The sequence below is a fragment of the Xylocopa sonorina genome, chromosome 4 (assembly GCF_050948175.1).
Source record: "Xylocopa sonorina isolate GNS202 chromosome 4, iyXylSono1_principal, whole genome shotgun sequence".
Lineage (NCBI taxonomy): Eukaryota > Metazoa > Arthropoda > Insecta > Hymenoptera > Apidae > Xylocopa > Xylocopa sonorina.
Genome location: NC_135196.1, coordinates 4,771,136 through 4,797,411, shown reverse-complemented (window position 1 = coordinate 4,797,411; position 26,276 = coordinate 4,771,136). Strand labels below are relative to the sequence as shown.

The 26,276-nt window shown below is 41.4% G+C and overlaps 1 protein-coding gene across 2 annotated transcripts in view; it reads left to right on the top strand.

The window, feature by feature from the left end:
* LOC143423113 (lachesin) overlaps positions 1 to 26,276 on the top strand; it is a 308,507-nt gene that overhangs the window by 225,720 nt on the left and 56,511 nt on the right. For both annotated transcript variants that reach the window (XM_076894204.1, XM_076894203.1), the window contains exons 6-7: positions 20,400 to 20,617; positions 22,909 to 22,984. In XM_076894204.1, the coding sequence (XP_076750319.1) occupies positions 20,400 to 20,617; positions 22,909 to 22,984 (294 nt within the window). The remainder of the gene's footprint in view (positions 1 to 20,399; positions 20,618 to 22,908; positions 22,985 to 26,276) is intronic.

Below are 26,276 nucleotides of genomic sequence, written 5' to 3'. Positions count from 1 at the left end.
AACACACGTTCCCTTCCTCTTGTCTCCTTTCATTTCCTTCTTCGCTATGCGAGCCAGCACATCCACGGCATTGGGTCTCAAGGAAATCCCACGAGGATTTACACTTTAGGTATACTTTCGTTAACTCTGTCAAGGTATTTCTATTTCCTTCTCTCTATCGTCGAGCCTCCTGTCTCTCGCGTTCAATTTTTCTTCCTCGTTCTTATGAAACTCCATCGCTGACATAACGGTCGAAGAACGAGAGGCAAGCGGCGGAATAATTGATCCACGCGTTGAAATCTCTTTCCCACCCTTGTCCTTCGTGGCCTTTTTTTTTCCTCTTCGCTTCCGCGACTCAGGTTCACCTGGTGACGTCTCGCTCGTAATATCGTTCCCAAGGATCTCGACGAACCTATCTCGCTCGCTTCAGTCTTCTTTGAACCGACAGGCGACGCGTCCTTTGATCCTTGCACGGCCTTAGGGCCACGAGGCTCCGTCAGGTTCAAACTGAAACGACGGGCTCGCGCGACGGACCATCCTATTTGTTCGGAGTGATTCGCGAGCGAAGGTAAAAGGAGTTGCCTTTTCAAGGACCCGCTGCGTTCTTGAGGAGCAGCGGAGGAAGGGGGAGTTTTTCTTAGGTTGATCGAAACGAGCGGATCGACGGGGTTTTGCTCGTTATTGTTTGGACGCGATGTTTTCTGTGGTTCAATACTAGTTGCAGTGACATTATGGCTGCAATTTTTTTATTGTACGTTGCGTGTTATTGTAATGGATATGTGGCTTGTATGCATGCACATGTTGAGATTCGTGTAATTAACGAGGGAAATAAGCGAATGGATGAGACCATTTATGTTTGAAGAATTAAAAGTGTAATACCCTTTGCACTTGTGTGTCGTGCACAAGTTGAGATGTAATATGTTTTCAGGAGAATGTTTAATCTAATATTTTATATTTCAAATGTACAATAACAATGATTTTTTGTGTTGAGAACGTTGAACTGTAAATTACAAGGTGTGGTATATTATAGATATTCAAGTGGATTTTCATGGAATCTAATCTCTTGAGTAAACTTGACAAATATTTGATCAGAAAAGAGAAGCACCCTGATGCTAGCTGCCTTGGCTGGAAGACGACATTATGACATCTTCTTTTATTATTTACTCGTAAAACTCGACGGGATTCTCTACGTTTGGTTCGCAACTGTACAAAGCCTCCTTCGATATCATAAAGCACAAACTTTTGTCAAAACTTTTAATATTGCACATCACAAATTCTAATCACACACACACATACTTTCTCTTTCTCTATCCTAACATCTTTCTTTTATTAGAATCTTGACAATTTCCATAATTTTTTTCTTGTGCCGTCTATGCTTCTTCTAATTAAAATAAAATTTCATAATATTAGGAAACATATCTTGGAGCCAGCAAGATAACGAAAATAATCTATCATATTTCATGTCGTTCAATTTTCTTCAGATATTATCCATGAAATATATCTTCATTATAAAGAAATTATATTTAGACAATATAATAAGAGGATCTCTCATATTATTCCCAGACTGCAAGTATTTGTGAATTTACCGAAAATTAAAGTATGCAAAACGCTTTGGAAGTATTTAAAGGGCATATTATAATATCCAGAAACTAAAGCAAATTCAAATCCAAATCCCGCTTTCTAATTGTTCATAAATAAATCCAACTTCACGCAAACATCAGCAGCTTTATGATGATAAACGAGGTTGAAAGGTTGACGTTTATCTTAAAGCAGACTATCGTTGAAACAAACATTTCGCGAACAAGCTCATCTCAATAAAATGAAATAAGAACTATCTAAAAAAATTAATTCTCACCTCGAACACTTTTCATTCGTCGATATCGACAGAAATACCTAGAGTCTCGCGAAATATCCAAACCACGGTCAACGTTTACTCCACCAAGCTCGCGCCCCGTTCGCTCGAATTGGTCGACGAGGCGAGTCGATCGATCGAAATAAATAACGCCGCGTTCTGGTCCCTCATTTTCATTCTCTCCGTAGCGAGAGGATCTCGATGCTTCCTGTATGTACCGTTCCGGCTGGCTCCGCGTGATTGATGCGTGGAGACGTACCAGCTACGAAACGCGAGTTCTCCGTACGATGCCGCTGCCAGCTGTCGTTACGAAGATAGTTTGTACCAGTCAAGTTTCATCGTGGCGCTAACTTAGTTTGGCCGGGTGCACGCCGTTGAAAATCGCGGCTGGGCCGTCTGTTTAGACGCGGGTACGTACGATGCGTCGTCGATCCCAGCGTTTCTGATACGGACCGTTTTGATTCGTGGCTGCATTCCCGCTCGTAAATCTCGAACAGTCCTGTCTCCTTCTCTTTTTTTTTAATACTGCAGGATAAGCAAGAGGGAAGAAGATAAATGGGACTGATTTATTAAGAGTTCACTGTTCGTTCTCGAAAAAGTAATAAGAGCTTGTTGAGAAATGGTGCTTTTCTAATAACGTTTTGAATTTGTAAAGTTTCGTCGCATTCTGGGTTTAGTGATTTTAGAATTCTATAATAATAGCTGAAGTGTTAATTTACATGTTTTCGTAATTTAGTTCAGGTTTTTATATATTATAAGACTAATAGATATGGTACGTAAAGATTTTAAGTATCGAAATATAGCAAATGCTAAAGAACTGAGTGTACAATTTGTAAATGTTCATGTTTAAAATCCAACTGAGGCACATCTACATACAGAATTCCATTTTAAAAAATAGACAAGCAATCTATATAACAGAAAATTATCGACTTTCCTCGTGTCCTACGATTTTTTCAATTGGAACGTCCATTAACACCGTATCAGGCAATACGCGTCCAGCAGAACTTCCGCTAACCGAGTATTCGATAAACTTCGTTGCAATAAATATCGTTCGATTAAATGGCTACCAACGATATTTCTAAATACAATGAAACAATTCTGCAGAAGGGTATCAATAAAAACTCTACTACGAAACCACTGTTTCTACCTGCAAAATGCTAACTACAATAACACCAATTCATACAATGCCCGCGAGAAACAATATGGAATCGAAAACAACACGATCGAGGATCGAAAACCAGCGGAATTTAAAACTCAATTATCCAGGAACACGAATCCCACGTTCCACCCACGTTAATTAATACCGCGGTAACGTTGTTAAACGGGACCAGGTGACCGTCAACTATGCAAAGCGTCGTCCCGTTTCTACATCTGCGGACGCCGCTGATTCTCCAATCGGAGAACCCTCGGATCTTTCGGCCCTGCAAACGAGCGTGTTCAGTTAGCGCGAGCGTCTCCTGGCCCATTCAACGACCGTTTGACATCCGAGCGAACAGAGACGGGGACCAGTCGCCGGATGCCAGTCGAATTACCGTAAATCGAACCAGCAGCCAGCCTTGAAAGGCACCCAGCAGACGGCTAAGCCCGGGTCTTAGCCGGCGCATTACCGGTTACTGAATTCCTGAGCCCTGAAAACGAGGATCACGCCGCGTCTCCGTCGCCCACTGGACTCGTGCGCCCCGTTCGAGGCTCAATTGTACCCGGAATGGTGTCTTCGGGACGAATACCGACCGGTACCACTGGCGACGGGGATCAAGGGCGCGCCGTGGAATAATCGAGCGCAGTCAGCCGGCGTTTCGGGTCGTGTGTCGCGATTCAAAGGAATTCCGTGCCACTGTAAATCTTCCCGGCGACCGTTGGGTATCGAGTTAATGAGGGACGAGGGTAATTTGGGGTCTTGGCTCGGATGTTTTGCGCATTAGGAATTCAGTAGCGGAATGCGGTTCGAGGTCCTGCTGGGATGCTCGCGTCGTTTTTGTACAGGGCGGCCTGCGGAGGGCTGATTAGTTGGCCTCGTACATTGTCGAGTGCGGCGTCCCCGGCTACTTAATAAGGGCACGCGTTTTGCGCTGTTTAGTTTAATTGGTCTAATTAACGTTTCGTGGATCCGATGCCGGGAATTTTAGAATGAGAACTGGTCGTGAGATTGTTAGAACGGATGAATCGAACTTGTGTTTGCTATCAGTTGTTGAAATTTGTATCTCTGTTCATCATTTTTCAGCTTCTCGTTTGATTGGTATTGATATAATTCTGCTGTTTGTGGTGCAGTTTGGAACAATAAGGAATTAAATTAGGGAATGCATGTACGTAACATGCGTACGTAATCGCAGTTTTAGAGCAGCTTTGAAATCATTTTTACGACGTCCAGATTTTTTTATGCCGTACTACACGTAAGTTATGAGTAGATTATGGATATTTATGCATCTCACACGCGCAGAAAGCATATTTGTACACGTAAAATATGTGAGTATACAAGAAAAATACGTAAAACGTGCGAAACAGTATATACCTGCGCGATGTGTCTTTAAAATATATTTTGAACACAGAGAAACTTGTATCACGAGTTACACGCAATATACTATAAAAGTGTCTTATCAATATGTGACACTTCTCATACTTATTTTATAATTTAATTACTTTAGAGTTACGTTAAGTCCTGCAAATCTCAATCACTTCTTATACCCTTTTCTTTTTACAATTTAAAAATGTTTAACACTAGAAAGTGAAATAAAACAAGTCACTTTGACGTCTTTGCTCGTACACGAATATTAATGATATAAGTCAACGAACCTCAGTTGCCTGTTCGCACAAGCTTTCGTTACGCGTCAATTGTCTTACATCCCTTTCCCCAAAACGAAGCTTTAGCACCTTCATACTTAATTCTTCTTTAAACATTATACATCTCAAAATTACCAGTACAACACATTTACGTCTATCGTTCGAGACGTATTCGCAGCGGGTTCACAGAAAACGCGAATTCAAAGAAAGTACAGCGAGAGATCATCTATCGATTATCTTGCATCCCTTTCCCAGAAACAAAGCTTTACTACCTTCATATTCTTAATTCTTCTTTAAATATTATACATCTCAAAATCCCTTGTACAACACATCCACATCCACTGTTCGAGACGTTTTCGCAACGGGTTCACAGAAAACGCGAACACGAAGAAAACACAGCGATAGATCACGCATCGACTATCTTACATCCCTTTCCCAGAAACAAAGCTTTATCACCTTCATACTCTCAATTCTTCTTTAAATATTACACGTCTGAAAATCCCCTGTACAACACATTTCGAGACGTATTCGCAACGAACTCAAAGAAAACGCGAGCTCGAGGAGAGCGCATCGAGAAGCGGCGCGCGATAAATTCGGCAATCCTCACGGAGAACGCACCCTTGACTCGAGTTCGGTCTGTGTCGGGGTGCAGCAATCAACAGAGCGTCGGATTTACGGGTGCATAGGGTCAACTGCATTAACCGGCGTCAACCAGCCCAGCAGAAGCGGGTGCGTGGAAAGCGCTATCAGCCGAAACACATTTTCCACGTGTGACTGCCCGCCATTTTTCACGGTTCGTTTGCCGCGAAATCGATTTATCACCGGGCGCACGCGGGCCCGGCTCGGTGCCGTTGCTTCTCTTCTCGGATGCCTGTTAGTCTCGCTCCTTTTCCGCTTTATTGGCCGTCCCTCAGCCGCCGCGCGCCGCTCGAATTACCCAGGCTCGTTGCCCGTGATTCCGGGACGTTTGACACTGATTAGGAAACACCTTCGAGTGCACAATAGGGAAACGGAATCAACGTCGCTCAGACACTCCGGCAATTCGCGTTGATTAGCTGTTTATAGTCCGACGAGGAAGTTTCGCGTTTTCTATTCTCTTCTCTGCTCGCGTTTCTCGATTAAAGATTAGTCTGATTCTGATCTGTGCTCTTTAGTTTTATTGTTAAGATGTACTTTCGACAATATTGATATTGAGTTGTTTTTCAATTGTAACGGACAACGAAGGAATTTTGGTGGTGATGGATCTTAAACTTTAGTTCAAGGATGCTTTCTTCTCAAAGTGGACTGTGCATTAATTCAATCGAGGAAGTGTTATAGTTTTATGTACGTTATTTTTTCGTTATACCTGCAATTAATAATCAATATCATGAACACAGTAGTTCGAATAAGTAAGGCTACCCTTGTGTTACTCAGTGATTTTATTGGAACTGAGTATACTTGTAGAGTAGTTGAAAATATTAGATATGCAATTTCTTTTTATTGGTAGTGGTCAACATTTAAGGGGTAAAATCGACTTCTAAAGTTGGAGGTATTATTATAGAGCCGTTATAGTATTTTACATGGAAGTAGTACACTGATTGGCATAAAATTAATTAAAAAATAAAGAAATATACAAGAAGTAAATAAATGTATTTAAAAAATGACAATGCAAAGTCCGCACGTGTTTTTCAATCACGAAACCACTCTGATCTCTCAGATATTCCACTGGCTCAACTTATTTTATGTCTAACTTTGCAGTTGAAATGAAAAGGTCACCCTGGTCGCTCTTAAATATATGCATAGAAAAATCAAATGATTGACACGTTGTCGATCACAAAAGTTAAACGACCTGGCATATCCCAGCCCTTTCTTAAATTCGCAGCATCCCCAGAATTTCCATCTATCGATGCGCCATATCGTTTCAAAGAGCTTGCGAAAGGCGAGCCCGCTTTGAGGGAACCCTAGAACAAGGTCATCGTGGTTTCTTTCCAGTTGGACCATTGGTAGCCGACAAAGGTATTAAGGAAGGGCAAGGTCAACCGTAATATCGCTATCGCGGTTGCCAAACAGCTGTTTGCTTATCGCGTCCCAACGTCCATCTCGTTAAACGTAATGGCCGCCGTTTCTGTTCGCGCCAGACAATCTGATCGAGGCAAATACCACCGATTTGCCATATATGCTCGTAACTGTCGCCCTCGGATTCTCGAAATAGCTACGTTTCCTAAAATCCGCGAATTATGACCGCCCAGGTCGCGCACGATTCCTGCCGGGAATACGTCACGCGTGATAATGCACTGTGCCTTTCATCCTCCGTTTCCGTTACCGATACCGTACCTCTTCTCTTTGTAGAGAAGAGCGTAATTTAGCGTAATTTATGTACCAACTACAACCTTTGAAAGTCGAGAGCAATAAGAAATGAAGCTAGAGTATCGGTTAGAACCAATCAATAAACTCGTCTTCCAAACCACCCCTTTGAATCGACGTCGAACCATCCGCGTCGCGACGAACCACCAGCTCGACGACAGATTGCAATTTCTATATGTACGCGAGCTGTACTTGTAACCAATAGAAACATTCGCAGGTAGTCAGGTCCTAATCCGTCCACGTGCACACGTTGCAAATAGTAGAAACATTCGTTAGCGCGATTCGCGATAAACGAAGATAGGAACGCGCCACCCTCGCGCCCTCGCCTGGCTCCGCTGTATGCATAACGTCGATGAAATTCTGGCTAATTACGTTGTTCAATTTGCCGCACGCACATGCCGGGGCGGAATCCAGGCCTGCTGACGGGAACAGTTTTGGAAAGCTGTTTAGGTCAGCGGGAGTTAAATGCTCGAAGGCCCCTCCGCGAGACTCCGAACGAACTTTCCGCGTAAACACAGTTTCCCGCCTTAAGTGAATTTGCCGTGGCCGTGCACGGGGATTCCACCGCGTCGTGTCTCGACGTAGTACAACTTCAATATTATCCGTACCGTGTACCATGTTTACCGTAGGCTGCTGCATTGTACACGGTGCGTGCTTCGGCCCGTTTCTTTGCTCTCCCTCGGCAGGATACCGTGGGAGATGCTGCCCGTCTCGTGTACGTTTGACCAGCGTCAGCGATATTTGAATATCTTATAAAAATACAGGCCACTCCGAGCTTCCTTTCATGCGGGACAATGTCGTGCCAGCCTGAACTAAATATGTACTCGAGGTATAATACGAAATTATTTTTGTTGCCTTATACATGTTGGACGGGGCGCAGGAATTATTTAAAAGGTACGGTTCTCTCCAGCTACAAGAGATTTGGAAGGGAAGATAAAAGGGTTTTTGTTTTTGTTTGAATTTGAAGAAGATAAAATTGATAAGCATGGTTAATTTTAATTATCGATAAATTTTATATTATGAAATCATTTAGTGAGTCAAAAATAATGTAATTTAAAATTGTATAAATTGAATTAAAGATATCTCGAAGTATGCTGTTTCAAGTTATTTCAGTTATTTCAATAACCAATATCGCCGGCGAGAAGCGAAATCGTTAACAACATTACCAGTGTTTTTTCGAACGTTTTAAAATGCATTTTATACACGATCCTTCCATTTTCTCCTGCTAAGTGACACGCTATCTATATAATTTATAGCACCCGATGCATAATGTTCCAGATCGTTGCTTTTATAAAACTGAAACCGTTACACATCCAGCCAGTGCACTCGCCTCTGCTGTATGTTTTACCATATCAAGATAAATGATTCCACTGCTGGTAACCCACATAAAACTTTTAATACTAACTGCAGACACGCGAGCCTGTCTTATTAGAGAACCACCGGCGTTCTTTATTCCGCTCTCTCGGTTTCCACTTTGCGCTTTTCAAAAAGTCAATTCGCGTTAGCCGCGTTCGAAGATACCGCCGCTTTTATTCCCTCCCCCGCTATTTAAAGCTGCAAACCTTTCGTCAAGCGTAGCCAGCAACGATATCCATAAAACAGTCGAGACGATGCATCATTCGAAACTAGGTTTCGAATAAAATTCGTCCAGCTCCGCGCCACGGCTGTCCGTTTCGTGTTACCCGCAAGTTGAAGACACTAATTAGCCCACTGGCGAACGGAAAGGCAAACGTCGCCGGGCGATGCATCAATTTATTCAGCCGCAGCATAAATTTGTTACAAATTTCGCATAGAGCGCGTAACGCCGTGCAACTGTTCCCCCCTGCTTAATTCAGTCGCGAACCGGAAGCCTCCAATCCATACATAATAACGTCGACGCTTATTAAATCCCGACGGCTGTCTACGAGGAGATTAAAATTCCGCGAGATTCCGACGCGAGGAAGGAAACGGCGAAACTTTCGACCAAGAAGACGAACCGCGGCACGAAGGATTCTGCGGCTTTCACGCTGCTTAATTCTCCCCGCAGCCGCGGACAGGTTTTCTTTAATCCCGAACGGCACCAGCTAGCTGCGCTTTGAATTTCAAGCAACACCCGTTGTTAACCGAGCCGACAAATTTAATGTAATTCAATTGCTATCGCCTCCCATAAAAATCCGTCGGGTTGGCTGCGGTTGGTACGCGTGGTGAGACCTTCGACCCCTGTAGAGACTCTTGATCGTCTTCTCGTTACTTTAGTGCTAATATTCTTCTCAGAGAGAATTTTTATTGCCAGAAATAAATACATCTCTTCAAAACAGTAGAAAAATACTATATTCTAACGATGAAAAATTATTCTCTCACCTTTATAATTGTAAATACAAGATTTTTAATCGTAACGTGACACCTATGGTATTAATTACCAACTATAAAACGTTCCGGTACCATTAATTGTTAGTTGTGTCGTTCGAAACGAAAGATTTTTCGTCGAGAAGACAAGCATCCGCTTGGCTCGGTCGCGATGAATTTAACACCAAGATCGACGAACCCAGATGCTAACCCGGGGCGACCCGAGCCATCAAACCCGCTGGTGTACCTATGACGTTGTTTAACTTCCGGCTGAATTAGCTTCCATCCACCTTACGGGCTTGTTCCCTCGCACATTGTACTCCACAATCTAACTCGACGTCGTTTACATTTCGCGGTGGGTACGGTTAATATTTAAACCATACGATGCTCAAGGTGAGTCATTTCACCCGTGAGGGTTGGAGACGTTAAAGGGTGCAACGAGGGTGCAGAGAGCGCTCGCGCGCGCGCGCGCGTGTTCCAGCACAGCAGACGGTGGAAAAATTTGCCGTCGATACGTGAGATATTCGGGCGATTTCTCTCTCATCCAATGGCATTCGAGATCGTTAGCGTTCACCGTGAAAGAAAGTAATACCATTCTCGCGTGTGACTCGTGGAACGCGGGCACAGGAGGGGTTGCCTGCCGCTGCGGTAAGTGGGTTTAACGCGGTAACTCGACTCAACTGCCCTTTATTGCGGGCTATTCGTCAAGGAGGGCAACTTACGAACCTCCTTTCTTCCCGTCCGTGAAAAGTGAATTATCCGTCTGAAACGGTTCCCCATTGTTTCGTTCGGTTTTTATCTCCGACGGCGGACTTTTCGCGTGCCACCGGGGGATGTGGGATAGTTCTTGATAAAGATGGGTAGGTTTTAAATGGCGTCTGTGTTTTGCAGCCCAGCCTGGATTACCGGGACGTGCGTTTGATTTATGTATACCGGGATTTCGAGGGAAGCTTTCTACCTCGTGTAAATGTACGTTTCCCGTTTCACTTTTTCTTGCCAATAATTTTTGAGAAATATAATTTTGCTAATTACCAGAGTTCTTGAAATTCGAGTTAATGCTTCTAATTTTGTTGTGAGATTGCAATAATCGCTATTATTACGAATTTCGTCGCGTTGTCGGTAATCTCGATTAGCTTTCTTTTGCTCTGTTCTCTTTGCCACCCCTCGCAGCCACCCCTCGCGCGACATATCCGCGCATATTCGCTTACAGATATCTGGCATTTTCATAAAATCCACAGCGAAATTTACGGGCATGTCGGATTGCATAGGCAGGAATTATACCGACCGCAAATTTTATGGGGGTCGCTGGCTTAGGGGTTAATTTCGTTGTGTAACGACTTGGCGGGAGATGTTGCGGTCCGCGTTGTTTCGAATGTTCCCCTTGGCACGCAGACCGTTTGGCAATTATTCTTTTTGTCGTCTACGCGATTAGTGTGCTGACAAGAAATATACTTTGCTTTATAGGCCGCGTAATTGTCCTCGGTTAATTATCGAGCCGCGTAAAAAGTTCCATGTATTCGAGTAATTTTATCGCGTCGTCCCATCTTCCCTTTTTAACTTTTGTCTCGTAACACAATTTAATTTTACCATGCAATCTCTAAATATAATTACTACAATTTATTAAATGAAGAAGAATAATTCTATTCAATCATATTCGTAATAAAATAACAACAATAAAATGTTCGCTCACGTTGAAAGCTTCATTTTAAACACACAAAAATTAACGAGTATCAGTCCATCGTTAATCGTTCGATGCACGAAAGACAGCAGAGAGAGAAAAAGAGGCAGAGAAGTGCGAGTGAGGTGGTGGGCGATGGAACATCGAACCGTAACACCCATGGAAAGGTTTCGCGTGGCAAGAGGGGCCCCGTGCTTGCAATAAGGATCCAAGGCGTCACGCCCGCCGCTCTGGCTCTCTACCCGTGGAACCTTTCCGCTCCCTTCTCACTCTCAGACGGAATGTTTTGCATTTTAAGAAGGTGTCGGATATCCTTTGCGCTACACGAAGACAGCGCTCCCTCGTCGGACAGCGTCGGGAGAACCGGTGGCAAGGGATGGAGAACCGACGCTGGTGGGGGTCGAACGGGGCGTGGGACGCCTCCGCTGAAATCCAAAGTAATTCACGGAGCTGTATTACGTGCTGGGACACTCTCGCTGAGATATCCGGGAAAATCGTGGAGCTTTCCACGTGATCGTGTGTCACCCGTGAACGACGATCGTGGCCGATGATGATTCGGCGAAGGTGGCGGGGCGAACGATCGCCGTGCAGATTTCGAGGGATTGCGATTGCTTTCGTTTCGTCGACGCGCTGGCTCATTTTCTCGTCTTCAGGGAAATTGGACTATTCTTATGCTTCGTTGTCTCATGACAGGGTTACAGTAGATGTCTGTTTCTGAGTGTCTTTTTGTTGCAGAAAAGGTATTTTTATGACGCATTCCGAATATCCTTGAAGTGACAGAAATATGGTAATAATTATGTCTGAGTGTGTCTTTTTATTGTAGAAAAGGTATTTTTATGTCGCATTTAGAATATTCTTGAAGTAACAGAGATATGTTATTAATTACTATATTTTCAACGTGATCAATTATTTTTTTTCAGTCTTGTTTTATTATGTGTATGATTAAGTAGGATTACTTTCTTTCGTTTTCTTGGATATTATTTTCTGAAACTTTCTTCTTCCAGAACAGTGATTGTATAATACGCATAGACTGTGGTACATAAATTTGAATAACGTATTTCGAATAATTTTACAAGTTTCTCGCGTTTTCTCCATTCACTTGCCTCATTTCGTACTATCTCTTTATGTACACGTATATGCTCCTCAAGTAGAACTTTCAGTATCCTCGTTATTCTTATCTAGTTTACCATTTCGTTTTATATATTTTGCATTTTATTCGTATGATTTTCGATATAATATTACACGTGTACTAATTTTTTTTCTAAGTTCGCTACGACTTTTAAAATGCTTAATTCCCGACTACTTTCTGATATCTGTAAATATGTTTAATCTCGCACAGTCCTCTGTCTCTTCGTTCTCTCCTCTTCTTTTCCCGAAAGCAGTAAAAAGCTCTTCAGACTGCAACATTTAGTTAATGGCTTGCCTTTCTGCGAATTGTTTTTCACTCTGTGAATCATTTCTTTTAGTCCGCGCTCGGTTCTACAATTAAAGCCACGTCGTCCGCGTATGCAACAGCCCAAATTCTTTTATCCCTTGCTACTGTATATTCCTCTTAATTGCCTTCTTCTTTTGCGTTCTTCTGATTGCATTAAAATCGACGTATCGTGCCAAAAAATTAACAGTCGATCAGTATCTGCTATTTTTCGCCGTTCGTCAACCTCGTTTGCACGTGAATTATGCTTGACTCTATATACTTCGCGCGTGCATAGAAAACACTACAAAACCAAGATAGAATCCCCATTACGATCCCCTCTCGCGCGATCAAATTTTTCACCCCAATGCATCGAAATAACGTTTGTTTCTATCCGTCAACGTCACTTCGTCCCCGCTATAAATACAGACTCCTCGACGAATGCTGGGGCAAACAAGCGGCTCGAAAAACAGAGGAAAAATCCTCTGAAAACAGCGGAAAGGAGAACGGTCATTCGACGGGAATGGCCGTGAGGAGAGTAGAATTTAATCGAGTCCTTATTTACCGGGGTCCCTCGCTCAAAGAAGCCACCAGATGAAGCCGATGTGGAGCAATTCGTTTCAATGTCCGCCGGTTGGTAAACTTTGCTTTCTCCGCCATTGAAAACCGGAACACCGGCTCCTTGGTGCTTGAACGTTATATCCGTCCGGTCCCTTGAATCATCCTGATCGTAGATTTTTTTTTTTATTGGATATCACGCTGCTCTGCGACCAGCTGCGAACCGTGATTATGTGTAGACTTTTCTCTTCGAGTAAACATCTTGTAGGTCAGCTGTGCAATTGGTGATTAGATCTTGAGTATTCGTGCTGTTTTATGGTAAATTTGGGGTTGCGAGAAATGCATGCGACACGAGATAGATGATATGGAATGGAATGTTTAAAAAATAACGTCATTTTCTGTATTTAAACACCGTTCGTTTATGAGAAATGAATTTGCGCGAATGATTTGCAGTTCAATGATACAATTGAAGGTGTTACGCTAAGGAATAGGGAATTTATACATTTTTATGTGGAAGATTCCTCGTGCTTAATATTTAAGAGCGAACTGAGGAGTTAATTAGATTTCAGAGAGATTTGGTTAGTTTGTATTTTAAGAGTTAGAGATTACATTTTAAGTGGTCGTTGTTTGAATCCCACTTAATTTATAATACGTCTTAACGTTTGGTACTAAAATGGAAACGAAGCAGTTAAATATTTTAGAGTTTGTCAGATGTAATATTTATGGTCAAATTTCGGATAATATGGAAGTAAAGTTTGCCAAATCTCTCTTATTGGTAAATAATTACACCAATATAAAAAAAGCTAATACATTTTCAATATTAGACTCGTTATATCATTTACGAACAAATAAATCTAATTTCTGCTTACTAGTTAAACTAGATTGTCTGATTTATATACATAACGAAACTACCCTTAACTATTAATTTCTGGAAATTATTTTACACTTAGGATCTTCCTTTCTTATTCAATAAATTACTCTTTGTTTCTCTCTTTCTCTCTCTCTCTCTCTCTCCTATCATAAGTTGCTCTCTCTCTTCTATTTATAATAATGCTAACATTATACATCTTTGATTCAAATTTTTAGCGCACAATCAAATATTTATATCGCCAACTTACAGAATTATCTTCTTGAAATTATACAAAAGGGAAGAGTCAATATCAAAGAGCCATCTAAGACCTGCTTTCTTTAAGAAAATCTCCTCGAGTACGGTCGATGGTCTCCGTGCATTAAATTCGAACTGATTTACGATTGGAAGACAGACAGACGCGACAAGGTCCGCGAAACAAAACTGCGTGTACAAGTTCCACGAACAAGATAAAAATCCGTGGCAGGAGAAATTCGAGGGAGGGAATCCACAAGAGGGGACTTTATCCAATTTATATCGGGTCAGGCGACGTTTGGATATTTCCATATTTCCCCGTAAAATATATGTGTAAACGTTTTGCTTCGCGCGTTTCCCTTTCTTGTGTTCACAGGACAAACGTACAGCGCGAGAGCTGCGAAAACAAATTCTCGCTACACGCCTTGGAATAAACATAACTTTCTTCGATCGATAAATTCATTGGCAGAAAGTTAAGCACGTGGAAGTTTGAAAAAGTACTTCAAATGTTCAGCCCTTTGACGATCAATTTCTCTCTCTATTGGTAGTAATGTTCATATGCTTCGCGAGTTTAACGATCAGTGTAACGATCGAGATTTATTTTGCGAGCCGAATTTAGAATGGTACACTTCTTTTTAACTTGACAAACATTAATTCAAGCTTTAATTCTTAACTTAACTATAGATAAAACCGCATAAAACTTAAGGCCATATTTAATAACTTATTCACTGATATAAATTAAATAGCAAGTAAGGTATCCGTAAAATTAAGTCATGACAATCGTCATTCGTGGCAGAAGCGTGCTCAAAAGGTCAAAGAGCCACGGTTTTCCAACCCTTGTTATAAGTTATTATATAGTGATTTTCTAGGGAAGAGAAAGTGTCCAAAAGACTCGTAAAAGTTTGATATTCGCTTTATTACACCGTCTGTCCGCTTCTTCTTCTTTAACGACCTAATCGTTGCACATCGCGTAACGTCGTTAAACATTTGACGATCGCTCCCGCGGCGCTTAGGCCAAAACAGCGCGCGAAGTTGAATCGACTCACCACAATTAATCTAACCACTTTGTCAAGCAATATTGCCAGTATAAATTGAAGGAAATTGAACAGTATTTATACAGATAAATCTTTTTATTCGATAATATATTGAAATAAAAATCTTTCTTGAAATCTCCCTTTCCATATTTTCTGTTCATCATTTTTTAATTCATTTCATATTAAAGTATCGTTTCAATTTTCATTTGTATTTCGTTCATTCAATTCTGTTAATTGTTTACGCGATCGTAGCATGCTGGACAGTATAATTATTAAACGTAAAATATCCACAGTATTCAAAATCCTGCGCATAATTTATAGAGATCTGCACTCTCAGTACTCTTTGATATTGGTGCTTTTTGCGATCGTCGAAGAATGATACGAGAAATAATTTTTTCACAACGCACGGGAGTATTATCGTATTTTTCCAACGATCCGGAAATAAAATATTCGATGCCATCAATCTCGCGCAAAAAGGGAAATTAATAAACAAACAAACAAACGAAAACACAGAAACGAGAACAATGGATTACTGTTTCGGATATTCCCACTCGTGTTTGTATAATACTTGACAGCTGAGCAGAGGGTGGACGAGTTTCGAATGTATCTCATGTTTTTATTAAACCCGCCGATGTGTCGGTTTCCTGGACACCAGGACGCATGCGAGGAGGCAGTAGAAAACGAAAGCAATTTGAACAGAGTGGGGAAAATCAATGAAAGTGGCGGGATAAAGGAAGGGGGTTCAAAGGAATGCACTTTGTTCTCCGAAGCAATTCAAGCAGGATGTTTATTTAAATTTTCTGGTAATTTACATCCACTTTCCGTGCCGCATCACCTTCCTCCGTTCCATCCGGATGCATTCTTATTTAAATTGCGATATTTGTTTTCGCGCCATCAAGATTTCCTGCCCGACACAAATGAATCACCCCCCCTAACTGCATATCGAAAGTAATCATTCAGACAAATGCAACGTACACACAAATCTGCGCTATTTTATTGTAAAAAAAAACCAAAAATTGCCAAATATTGCATTCAAATAAAGAAACATAGCTACTAATTTTTATTAATATAAATGGAAACACGCGAAGAGGACTCGATAAATTGATTAATTAAATTAACTGTTCAATTCATTTAAAATTGTAATCCATATTTTTCATGGCGAACAGGCGATTATAAATAGTGTACTGTCTAAATATTTTACTGAAAAAGTTACTGCAAAAATGATCGCCGCGGTGTGTGCGATGTAAATTAAAGAGGAACCCAAAAAATGACTATCCTTCCTCTGATGAATTTATTTAAAAGAGAAGTTGGCGAGATCGTTTCATTTTCCGTCGCGCGCAAGACACAGGCCAGATTGAATTAAAAAGCGACGTTCCATAAAAGTGAGATGCCGGTTATTAAAGGATGTCCAACCCGTTTAGCGGCATAAATAATTTATCGTGTATCCGCAGACATCAAAGATAAGCTTCCAGCGTGTTTTAAATAAAACATACCCCGAAGAATCTTAAAGGATTAAGAAAATCAAGCCTGCAGCGGCCGCTGTTAAAGGCAGCGAGATAGGGGAGCCATGTAATTCCCCGTGGAACGAGAAGGGGTGAAAGTTGCTTCCTGAAACCATTCGACGGAGGATCTTTATTTAAATTTTAAAGCTCTTTGCTATCCGCGCCCGCGCTTTTGTATCAGTCTTCGTCTTCGCGCCGGGACGCGGCCGGGTAAAATCAGATATTTTCCTGCACAATGTACGATGCCCGTTTCATTCTTTCCGAATAAAAATTAAACGATCCCCTTCGCAGGCACGTGGGAAATGGCCGCTCGTCCCGGCTACGAGAAACGAAATTTCCACCTATTCCTGATAGGACGTTGATCGCGAACGAAATAATGCAGGCGGTTCATTAGCGACTTCAATTTAAAATTCTACGTTCGAGAGGTTTTTCCGTTCTTGGATAAGCGCGCACCGTGGAACAATGTACTTAGTGTATATAGTGTACAGGAATTAAAAAGTGGACGGGGTGCATAAATTATCAGGCTGTAGATATAGTGTAATAAACTAAAAGTTTGTTTCTTTTTTTTAATGATATAGTAGATTTAAATTGCAGATATTGTTGATACTATATTTTAAAATTATGCTCATATTTATGATTTCGAATGGATTGTAAATGATAAAGTATATAGTGTATAATATTAATATTAGAAGAAGATTATAAATTTCATTTTGAATTGCAAGAATTTCTCAAGCGTCTAAATTATATCCAGTATATTACCAAAGGCCCATAGATCTTTGAAATATTGATAGAAAAAAAGAAGTATCGATAGCATTCGATTGTGTGACCAAATAATTGTTTCCCCCGCCTCTTCTTTGTATCGCAAACGATCCCGTGCGAATTGCGTATCCCCGAATCGTCTCGAGCTTCATGAAAAATGCGATGTCGGGGAAGTTGGAGGTCTCCAGGTATATTGTTACGAGGTCCAAGTTAAATTGAAGCACTCCCATCCCATGGAGACATTATCAGAAGCAGGGAGATTCCTATGGAAAACCATTCGTCGCGGCGGAATTACTTTTTTATTGAAGGAATTCTGGGGACGGCTGAGCGTGGTAAAGCCTGTATAACTTATTTTCGGAGGTTTAACGCGGTGAAAAAGAAAAGTGGTAGGATCAATCGCGGTGAATATATATGCCGTCGTATTATTTGCGATTCGACGTTGAATCGAGGTACGCTACCCTGTAATATTTTCAAATCCCTTTTTTTTTCATTGTATCATAAGAAATTTCTTTGCTTAAACAGGGTTCTCTCTCCCATACTCTGTTTTTCTTCCCCTTTCTTTGCTTGCCCCTCCTTCTCTTTTTGCCAATGTTTCTAGTTGGTTAAGGTCGTTATTATCGGTCCTAGAATTCTTGATGAATTCTTATGCATTCTCAATTGGTTTCTGTTGTCTAGGTTCGAGTTTACTTTCTTTAGGGTAGTTAAGGATAGTTTAGGGTTATTTCGTGCAAATAAAAATTATTTTATATTGAATTTTTGTTGATTTTTAAATTTCTGGCTTCTTTTCTCTGTGTATTTCCATAAAAATTTCTTTCTTTTTCTGCCATTTTACATTAATTCATTTAACTATTATTTGCTCGCGTATTGTCTATATTACACCATCCAGATAATTATTGATACTGATATAACAATTTGCACAAATTTGCAAATAACACACAGAGTAATGTAGAAAAATTTAATATACGCGAAAGGACATCGAAGTGAAGAGTAAGCTGGGATTTGGAATTGGAACTAACTTGCGTAACCTATGAAGTTCTTTCAAAAGCGGAACATTGATAATTATAGTAAAACGAACATCGCGCAGCGAGCACTTATTCATATTCAGAGCACTTCCATCGCTTTTCAATCAGCATCGATCCGTACCGCGAATGAATATACGCGAGTTCACCCTCGACCCCCGCGCAGCGTTTCAAAAAGACCCGATTAACCTAAATGCAACACTTCGCTCCGCGCGCAACTTACCAACTCGCAATTATCCTCAATCCCCACTAATTACGAGTTATATAAATCAATCTTCGCTCGTTCATCTCTAACCGGCTTCTCCTTCGTTTCTCTCCTTTTTATTTTCATTCGAGGGAACGACTTGACGGATCCCGTTCGAAACGATCTTTCATCGCAGCTGCGCGGCGTTCGACGGGGCGGCTCGCAAAGTATAAATGTTCGATTTCACGTCCATTAGGTTAATACACCGTTACGACACGTAACAGATTCCGTCATTAGAAACAACGGTCCATCACCCAGTCGCGAAGCAGCGGACGGGGGGGAAAAAAAAAAGAAAGGAGAGGAAGAAGGAAAAATGACCCGCCTCCCTTTTGTTCCCTTAATCCAAGGAACTTTATCGAATTTCCATAAAATATCGCCGGCATTCGTCTTCATTCTTTTTCCGCGGGAGGCTAGAACCGTTTTAACGGGAGAACGCCGCGAAAGCGTTGTAACGCGTTGGAACACGCGTCACGAGGGAGCAGAAGGGAGAGATCAGAGCGCGAGGGTGCGCGCTCCCCATTTTTGATTCGACGAGGCTCAGTATAATTTCACGCGAAACGTAACGCGGTGGAGAAAAATTTGATGAGCCCTTTAGAAGCCACGTATTTTTCATACCTTTCGTGCAATAATTAATGCGTTCGTTGTATTATTCTACGCGGGAGGATTGCGATGGTACACGCGAGAGTAGGAACGAGGCGGAGCAGGAATTGTACGACGTCGTTTGCGATGGTAATTAGAGTCGGAACAGTGGGTGTTAAATGACGAAGTATCTCGTCAAAAGCCGGTGTCAGATCGCGAGGGGGTATCTCGTGAAAAACCGTTCAACGACCGACACCAGATCGCGAGATATCTCGTCAGAAATAACGAAAGGGTTAATTGCTCGCGGCGCGTGAATCAAACCTCAACGAGAGAGCCGAGAGTGCTCGATGAAGGGGAAAAAAGGCGGTGGCAACTGGAGCAGCGAGAGCAAAAAGCAGCCGGAAAGAGTATGCTGACGGACAAAAGCGTGCTTCGTTACTCGAGGAACTTTAATTCCCTCCAGTTGTACTTTCGAGTGTCCAATTGTTTATATATCGTAATGTAAATCCTACGCGAAGGAAACGTTTCTATCTGGGAATTATCAATTTTCATGAAACTGTTCTGCACTGTGGATATATAAAAATATCTCTGACATGCATTTCATTTTTCCTCGTTATCTTCCATGTTAGTAGAATGATCAATTATTGCACTACACAATGAATTCCATCCTAAAAACTTGACCTATAGAATTTTCTAAATTTTCTGAAAAGTGTGCGTTAAATTAGACCTCTAGCAACATTATCAGTAATTAGATTCTATAATAATTAGATTCTATAATAATAGCAAAATATGAACATCCACTTCTTCTATAATTATTAAATAATCGATAAGAATTATCGACAGTGACGTCTGCACGTGTCAAAGAACCAGTTACTCTTCATCGAGCCAATCCAATGAAATTAGCCCACATCCAGAAATCCGTCAGCGAACGAAATCGAAAGAGCGATTCCCGCCTCGTAAAACTGCTCGTGAGCCGGTTGGTACACGTACAAAAGATCTCCGTAACACCGGTCCGCTCATTAAAGAGACGTTTCGTTGATCACGTCACCGCTTTGTTCTCGTCACCCGTAAGAGCGTGATCGAGCCGGGAAACGGCGAGCGAGGAGGACGCTCGTTCGTCGCGCCACGGGGGTGCGAGATTTATAGACGCGGAACGGTTATCGATCGCCAGCCAGGCGCTTGTATGGCTAGTAATTGGAACATTTATGAGCTAATCAATCACTTTTCTCGTTGCAGTCCCCCCGATGCTCTGGATACCCCACCAATTGGTCGGGGCGCCGCTCGGCTACACCGTCACCCTGGAATGCCACACGGAGGCTCATCCGACTTCTTTGAATTACTGGACCAGGGAGGACGGCGTGATGATTCACGAGAGCAAGAAGTACAAGGCTACATCGACTCCGGAGAAACCACCCTACAAGACGCACATGACGCTCACGATACACGAGCTGCAGGTGGGTGAAACATGTTTATCTCGTTATTGCCCTCGTGCACCAGGGTTTCTTCTTCTGTTCGCCAGAGATGCGTTTCTTGCGGTTGGTTATGGCGAATGTATAGAGGGGATGAAAATGTTCGACGTTTGGATTTTTCGATCACGGAGAAAGTTAGTTTCAATTCTTTGACCATGGCAGACTTTGAAACGTGCCATGTGTATTTTTTTTTGTCTCTTTTTTGGGGAAATATTTAAGCGTTTTTCGCAGACGTTGATTTTGTTATTTTGATAAATTCAGTAAATAGATTTCAAATCACCAGAGAAGAAAAGATACCGTAACGAGCACCGTATCAGATCAATTCAACACGAGGAGAGTAGAATTTAGCCGACCATTGTTACCAGTAATATTACCTAGACGCAACTCGGCGACGAAGTAATTTTCCCTGCTAATTCTGCATTTTTTATTTCGCTCCCAGTGCATGTATCTCGCAGCAGGTTGGCTCTGTTTTTTGGTCGTTCGTTTGTTTGCGATGCAAATATTCTTCCACTCTCCGGCGCTCCCTGAATTAAGAATTCCTTTTTCCTCCTTTTTTCTTAAGTGGCGCGAGGTAGGAGAAGATCGCGTGTTCTTTTTGCCCCTTTCCGGTAGTTTGCTGCCACGTATTCCTTTCCTCCCCCACGGTGATTCGTTTGGTTAATTCACGTATAATTAACATCCGATAAAGAACCGACGAATGAACGCCTCTTACGAAATTATTTATAACGCCATTTATCATAGTTCGGTTATTTTATTAACAAGTTAATTTCTCGCGTATCTCTGATACACTTGTTCAAGAAAAATATGTGTAGGTTCATTGTTAAGGTGGTGTTCCACGTCCTCTGCAACAACTCACGGGGAGAAAGAAACTGGAGAAAGATAACTTCCTGCGCTGTTTAACTTTGTTCTCCACTTCCTTGCTTCCTACTGTACGCTCTGCCCTTTATGCATTATATGCCACCAGATTTTTTATAAAAGGACACGTGTTAATTTATATGATCCACGTGCAAGTTTTATCTTCCATTGTATAATATTAAATAGATGTAATGAAATAATTAAACGTTTTGCTGATTGTGTCACTTCTTTTTAGTATCGAGTGAACACGATTAAACTTTTTTAAGTTTATTACTAAACTAATTACCGAGTGCACGCATAATTATTTTGTAAATAACGTATTTTAGTCTACACTAGAAACACTGCAATTGTTTGAACAACATGAACGTAAAAAGTGTGTATAACTTAGTTTTGAAAAGTGGATTAGGATTATATTCATTCTGAGATGCATACCATATACTTGAGCATAATTGAAAGAAAATGAAAATGCAAAATTTTCCTTTGTCTTTTGACTATCTCGAGACGTCAGTTCTAAATCGACGAGAAAATTCTGACCCACTAACCCTAACTTTACCCGGCGTCAAGCACCACGAAGCCAACAGGTGATATTTGAAAAGTTTCGCGACATCTCACGAGATTTATTCGCAGATTATTTTCGCGTATGGAAAGGATATCCTTAAAATGTCCGTGTAAAAGAGGAACTTCCTCGTGTCGTCGACTCGAGGGAAATATATCGTTCCTTTCTGTCTTTCCCTTCCGCTTTCGCTTCTTTTGCACTACACGTACAACAAATGGGTTCGAAATCGAGTGAATCTGGAAATTATTTTCACGGTACTTTGCGTTGCACCTCGCACCTAAACAACACCTTATTGGATCGTTGTATCTCTTTACACATTTAACAATTTATTTTTATCTCTCTTTCATATCTGAATATCAATTTGAACACAATTTTCGTAAAACCATACACAAGTTAAAAATATCGACGATATTCTTTGCTTTCAACCAGATTGCTCTATTCCTTCACTTTATCCTTACATAGTTACGTACACGCGAACTTACATAATTCATACGCAGTAACATGAACGACGATAATTGCGGGGTTACTTATCAAGTGTTAATCATGTACGTTTAATTGAGATAATATTAGTCCTTAATGTGTACGTTCCAGTTAGATAACAAGGGAATTCCATTTGCAACGTACGAGACAACAAGAAAACAAGAGTAACCCAATTACGTGTACGTGCGAGCAAAAAGAATCGAACGAATCGATACACGTGTGTGTATACATTGCGTTCGACCTGAATACCCAGGGCACGGGCACCTATTTTTCACGCAGAATCGTTTCGTTAAATAACCAACCACTCGATACGCGAAACTTTGGTTTGAAAGCAAACCTCGATTTCGACACTTGTGTCTGACGTCGTTGCGATTCTGTTTTCCAGGAGGAGGACTACGGCAGTTACAAGTGCGTGGCGAAGAATCCGCGTGGCGAGACGGATGGCACCATTCGCCTGTACAGTAAGTGTCGTTTGTTTGCTCATACTTTTCAAATATCACGCTTGAAACGTTTGTCGAACTAATGACGGATCATCACACTGCTATATATAAAAGAATTGAGAAATTAGTTCGATTGGACTATGGATGTGTACCAACAGCGATTCGCGAACGTGGCACGCACTTCGTCGCCTCGTCGACAATTTTCAGGCTGCGTCCATCGTTTTCATTAAATCCTCTACCTTTCTTTTTACTCTCTTCTATTTTATTCTTCTCATTTTCTTCGTTTTGTAATTAATGCGCGTTCGTTCGCGACACGGTCATTTCAACGGTTTCCATGTACCATGTGCAATGTAGGTTATTTGAGAATTGAAATGATAATGTCGCGTATTAAATTTCGAAATACGGAATTTAAAATATTGCGAAACTTACGAACATTAGAACTTAAAGCTTGCGAACTAAAAATATGTACAAAACTAATTATTAAACGTGCAAAGAACAGGCGTAATAATTAATACACCGTCGCGACCATTTAAGTAATATTCGAACACAATGAATTTCAGTCATAAATATCTTTAATCAGCTAATATTTTGGAATGCAGACAGATTAAAGAATTGAGAAGCACTGAGACGTTCCAGAAGACGTTCGCAAAGTAGACATAGACGAGTTATCGGCGAGGGATGCTGAATGATCGGGTAGAGAGAGTGTTCCTCGGTCAACGCGCTCGGTTTCAGATCGGTTCCTCTACGGATTCCACTAATTCCGGTTCCCACGGCAAATATATACGCGCAATTAATTAACCACCGTGGAAGCCTCGGGGATCGCTTTTGCGGCGATCTATTAATTCGTGATTAAATCGTTCGCGAAATCGCGCTGCCATCCTTAGCTATCGTACCATTTCGTTTCAGATACCAGGTAATTACAACCGACTCTCCCGTGTCCGTGGTAAACGCTCTTTCTTTTTGTTCAATAGGGAAATCAATTTCTTAATAGAAGTTCGCCAAGTTAAATCTCTCGCTGTCTGATTTTCGAGTACGAAGTTATCGGTATGCAGACGAATCGTTTGCAGAGATTGATTAAAAATTTTACGCGAGATATGTAGACCTTCATTTTATTGTGTTTTTCCAATTATTTTTCGAAAGTTCATAGATTTCAATTTAATTTAACGAAAAATGTTAGCAAAAATTATTTTTACTAGTATTTTAAATTTCACTGGACTAATATATATATATATATATATATATGTGATCAAATACTAGAATCCCAAAATCTGTCGGAAAATACAGAAGCACGTTCATTTTTTCTATCTACCACTTCACTTCATATCTAAAAATATTTGAATTAAATTTATAAAATACCTTTCTCTATCTGTATTAAAATTGCATTTTTCTATTTTTATATCGTACCAAACGTTTCGCTAATTAAAAAGATAATACCTTCGATGATTATAATTATTACTCTATTTTTTTTTATAATCTTAATCATTTTAATACTTTTGGTGTCCACCAAAAGACCACGCAATTACTTCGATACCATTGTCGATAGTTTCAATTTCAACATCTTCGATGTTCAGAAGATGGCGCAACCATTTTGGTACCATTTTCCAATCTCACACTTCTGACACTGTACACAAATATTAATTTGGTCAATCGAAACTGATAATTTCTCTACCGTGAAACAAGTTCAACATTTCTACCGCAAAGCCAATCAGAACTCGCAAGCGAAATTTCCACGCATCCGCGCGGCTGATGTGCAAACGCGCGTGCACCACGAACGCGGCAGACGAACGGGCGCGTCGCGAAGGGTGATTTCGGTGTGTTCAGCTGGCACTCGCGACGAGGGCGAGAAAGACCGTCCCTTCATTAGTATGCATCGGTTTTTCGCATTAGCGACATTCAAATGAAGCGAGCGTTTAGCATAAAAGGCCGGCGGCAAGAAGGAGACTGGCTGGTGATATCCTGCTGACGATTACCCTCGTGAAACCGGCGGAAAACGATCCAGATTCATGGTAGCGGGCGAGGAGGGTCGCGTGCTGTCGCAAAGACATGTCAGTCTTCGAGATCGCAGTCTAACGCGTAAATAAATGAACGATATTATTCGAAGTTCACGTTTCTTGCGATATTCAAATCGTTTAGCTGAAAATTACTAGCAACAAGTAATTTCAAGTATCCCATTGGCTAGAAAGTATTTTCAGCTTCGTAATGCGAAGTAAAACTCATTTCTTTATACACAAAGAATAAAACTGATTCGAATTATCAATCTGAAGTTAAACTGACAGCATAGAATCCTCACTAAAATAAATGTATAATGCGAGTACAATAAATTGCAATAAGTGCTATTGAGATTCACACGTTTCTGCCAACAACGAACATATCAATTACGAAATCGCGTGAAAGTTTCCAAGTAACAGAAGTATTAATATCAGTTTTACCCCGACGAGGCGTCGTTCGCATTCGAATGCCGTTTCCCGCGGTCTCTCGTTACAGAACCGAGCCCAGCTCGCCTTTTCCGTACAATTGAAGGCTAATTATCGCGACAACCGGAGGCGCACGCAGTATGCAAAGGTCGATACGAAACTGATCAATGCATCGGGTGCGACAATAGCCCGTCTGGCGAACCGGCGGACGTTTATTCGTGCCGGGAACAACAGCGACATTAAGCGTCGTTCGCGTCGATGGAAGGCGCGGCGGTACGTGTTCAATCTTTGCCCATAGATCCCGATGTTAGCAGCGGCGTGATGCGACTGTATTCCAAGTGGCCGTCCCGGCCATTGGCGCGTCGGTAATTTTGAATTATTACGCGATGGAACGGGCCGGTGAAATTAGCCGGCCGCTGAAAGCCACGTTCGAATAATCGAATGCGTTATGGGGCCGCGTTTGAGAATCGTAGCTAATTTCCACTGGTAAAGCAGGGCTAATAACTTTTATCGTCGTTGATTATTATCAGTTATTGGACGCTCGAGCTTACTCGATTAAACCGCGCGGGGAAACGGTCGTTATGGCCGTTCGTGTCCCGCGATTTAATAATCTAGACATCTGCGAAGAATAACACCGATTTCTCTGTAATATGTGATGTGTCATTGTCGATCGATCGATCGTCTGTTCGAATAATACAGATTTTTCAATTTGTTCGTTGCTAGTCGCAAAATGGCAAGGGAAATAACTAAGACATCTGGTTACGCCTTGAATACAGAGTTCATAGCTATTTCTGGCATTAATCGCACAGAGTTTCACAAATAGTCGTCGAGAAGTGTATATAATTCGATAGAAACTGAAATATATACACAGATACATAATCTCGATAAAATACAGTCCA